Source organism: Tupaia chinensis, unplaced genomic scaffold (assembly GCF_000334495.1).
Source record: "Tupaia chinensis unplaced genomic scaffold, TupChi_1.0 Scaffold000591_1, whole genome shotgun sequence".
NCBI lineage: Eukaryota > Metazoa > Chordata > Mammalia > Scandentia > Tupaiidae > Tupaia > Tupaia belangeri.
In genome coordinates, this window is record NW_006160107.1 from 1,080,812 (window position 1) to 1,084,564 (window position 3,753).

Below are 3,753 nucleotides of genomic sequence, written 5' to 3' on the forward strand. Positions count from 1 at the left end.
AGGGATGGCGGCGTGACTATCCCCCCGGGGGGTGATTTCTCGCTTTCTGTCTCTATGTCTCTCTCTGTCTGTCTGGCGAGCGCACGCGCCCTACAATAAAAATCTCTCAAAAAAAAAAAAATGGGTCTGGATTATTATTTTCACCATTCTCAAAGGACAGAAGACTGTTTTAAAAGATAACAATATTCAGTTGGTAATAAGACTGGCAAATGTAAAAACTAGAGGTAAGAAACCAAATTTCAATGAATTAGTATCAGTTTAAAAGTTGCCTTCCAGCTAAAGAAACTAAACAAGTAAAAAGAAAATTTCCTGAATTTGTGAAATGCTTTTCTAGCTCCAAATCTTAACACTTTGGTCTTTGGTCTCACAGTTGTTTACATATCTCAAACACCAGGAAGGTCAAAACTTAGCCGCACAGAACAGAGAGGTTAAGCTAAGGACCACTCACCTTTGATTCACGACTCTTTGGGGGACTGATTTTAATACGCACACACTGAGCCTGAACCCCCCTGTGCTAATTCTCGTGAGAACTTCTGTTGTACGAGGAGACATCATGAACAAATAATTAGCAAATTAAGATCTGTGAGCACTCGGAAGACATGTGGCTACCCCGACCCAGTAGTTTGCCTTTGCCTGAGCAGACATTTTAATGAGTGTGTGTGGATGAATAGTCATCTTACCTGCCATGTCCTTCACCCCAACAGAGAATCATCAGGTTAAATTTTCCATTTCCTTGATCCACAAGATTTCGGGTGTATCTACAACAAGAGAACGTATTCAGAAGCTTGAATTTGGTAATAGAAACCAGCACCAGGAAAAGTTAAGTGTGTCACAAAATACCATTCATTCCCGAATGTCAGTATTTCTACTTCTGAGCAACTTGAATGTGCTTTTCTAGTTAGAAATCCAGCGCAAATGAAAATGATCTTTTCAGTTCAATCTGGACATGTATTTTCAATGACTTCATTTACAGAGGCAGCTGCTCAGTTTAATTAATGGCATGGGGGAAGCGGATTCCACAACATGTCTCCCCATTCACAGCCTGGAATTGATAAGGAGAGCAAACTGTTTCCACAGACAGTATTTGCAAAGTGCACGACTGCTCTAGCTAAGAATGCGGCTATTGTCTGGGGGTTTCCTCCCAGTAGCTCAATCAGGACTTAAGAAACAAGGTTTCATTAGATAACTGTTCTAGAATTCTCCCTAGGTTTACTAAAGCCTGGACACAGATCATATTCAAAAGCACTCATAATAAAATGTTCTCGAATAGGCTAAGGACTGACCCAAGTACCAGGACAAAGGAGACGGAATGTGGGAAGTAAAGAACACTAAACCACTTACAGTGAGAAGAAACCAGTTATTGGCAAAAAGGTGGGGGGGGGGAGTCGGAAACCCCAACAACCAACAACCACCATAACCATTCTACCAAGAAAAAAAAGCAACTTTCAAGTTTCTGTTGGTCTAAGGGTCCTACTGAAACCATCTAATCAGCAAAAGTTTGAAATGATGACATTCATCTAGACTGTCACTTTTAAGAAAGGGATACCTACTCCCCCTTTTGTACGTTTGTTCACTTGGTCATCTGTTCACTCGTGTCCTGTCCCTTCGGTCCTGTCCCTTCCCTCCCCCTGGGCTCAGGGCCAGTGCCTGCAGAGCCTGATCCTCCAGGCCTCTGCTGAGCAAGTGCTTTTCAGCTGTCCGTCTTCCTTATTCCCAGCTCATTCTGACCTAGCAAGGGCTGTGCACGCAGCCTTTAATTCACTATAAACCGGGCTTCTGAACCAGGACCCTACCCTTCTCTTCACCAGACTTGGGGTCACCTCTTACTCCTGAGGCTTCTTCCAGAGAATTTATGGTCTGGCCCATCGCTGGAACATGTACTGTCTTGATTCTTCTGCAATGACCTCCCAAGGTCAAAGAGCAGGACCTTTACGGAACAGGCATCCACTCCATGCAACAAGTACGGCAGAATGATTTCTGCTTCCCCATTTCCCTCCCTCCTGCCCACTCAAGATGACACCATTATCTTTATCAGCTGTACCTCAGAAACCTGCTCGCAGAACAGATCCATCAGGCCAACTGGCTGCATTCCAGGGGGCTAGAGCTGTCAATCTAGACTAATTTGAGCCTCCTGAAAACGGTTTTGTTCTTCTATATTTTTCTAGAGACAGGGTCTCTCTCTGTTGCCTAGGAACGACTGATGCCCCGCCTGAGCCTTTCAGTGGTGGGATTACAGGCGGAAGTCACTGCACTTGGTGGAGCTGTCCCAGCCCACCCTGGATGCTGATCCGCTTGGCCCTGACATACCTACTCAGACGAAGCTGTCAGTGTCCTGTGTCTGGAGGAAGTTTAACAGGGGTTCAGCCCGAGTTTTGGAAACAGCAGTACTAAGGTGAACCCTGGAGCTGATACTTAGAAGCAAGACCTGGCAAGTTATCCAGCCCCTTCACTGCCTGAGCCCCTAAGTCAGCCGACACCTGTTTTAAGGTGAAGTGACTAGGAGTGCCAGGTCCACAGTGAGCCCTCAACCACCTGGAGCCAATGCAGGTGAGTCTTAAAACTAGACTCTGCCACAGGTTTGACAGCCACAGATGGACCTGCCCCAGAACCAGCTGATGGGAGCTAGAGGAATTTCCTAAAGCCACTTGCAAGTGGAAATGAGATTCTCAGTGGGACTCACTTTTTCTCTAATACTTGGGAACCTAAGATACAGTTAAAGCAGTACCTTCTAAAAAACCTGTGCCAGCAGGTGATGTGATGGGTAAGGCGCTGGATCCCACATAACTGACTATGCAGTTGAGGCCCGATCTGGTTGCTTGAAAATCTCACCAGGCATCTGTGCCCAAAACCCTGAGAGGAGAGGTAAATGGAGGAGCCGGGGTTGCAATGAGGCCATCCCCGCCCACCCCACGGTGTGTGTGTGTGTGTGTGGCGTGTCTTACGCTCGGTCTTCTCTCCAAGGCTCAGCCTTACAGCAAAATCTAAGCAAACTAAACCATGAAAGTTTACCAAACCTCCTTACCTGTTGGGGAGAAGGGACTAACAGAAACTGCTCCGAAGGCAAAATGAATTCTTTGCTCTTTCTCCCCCAACTCCTCCCTATCCCCACCCTCAAGGCATCCAACTTTGGAGGAGAGCGCTGGCTGTCTTCCAGAGAAGCAGGACCTCTCACCCTTCGGGGCTAGACTGCATGCACTGCGGCCCAGAAGATGGCGGGTTCCCCGATCTCCACTTAATCACCAAGCCCGCGGCAAAGGCCCTGGCTACCAGGACACCGCGGAGCACGACTGGGAAGCGGTGGTCTTCAGCTTACATCTCAGAGCCTCGAACGAAGGATAAGAGAAAGCAGGTCGTTTGGGAGCTGACAAAACTGCGGTCGGCCGTGCGTTTAACTCACAAAATCTGAGAGAAGGTCTGAATAAGCCCGCAGTTGGGGGAGGTTAAATTAGTCCGGGAGGGGGGACGGCAGCAATGGGACACTGGCGGCTGACCACCCCTAGCCACCGTTTCACAAAAATGCGCGGTGGCAGGTGCCTGCGCTTGCAGGCGACAAGGCAGAGGATGGAGCAGACCAGGGACGATCAAGCCTCCAACGTCACCTTTCTCCCGACAGCTGGGAGGCGCTCCGGGAGTCCCCATCGCTAGGAGGTTCTTGAGGGCGGCAGGCGGGCTCCAGCCTGAGAGCGTGTGGCCATGGTCTCCCCTCGCTCCTGGTCCGGGGCGGGGACACTGCTCGGGAGGCCGGGGCCGAAG

The 3,753-nt window shown here is 48.9% G+C and overlaps 1 protein-coding gene across 1 annotated transcript in view; it reads right to left on the reverse strand.

Moving 5' to 3' along the window:
• CDO1 (cysteine dioxygenase type 1) overlaps positions 1–758 on the reverse strand; it is a gene marked incomplete at its 5' end in the record, with an annotated part of 11,147 nt that extends 10,389 nt beyond the window's left edge. Inside the window, 1 exon segment of the mRNA XM_014591529.1 lies at positions 681–758. Coding sequence (XP_014447015.1) covers positions 681–758 — 78 coding nt within the window.
• Positions 759–3,753: the final 2,995 nt, after the last annotated feature.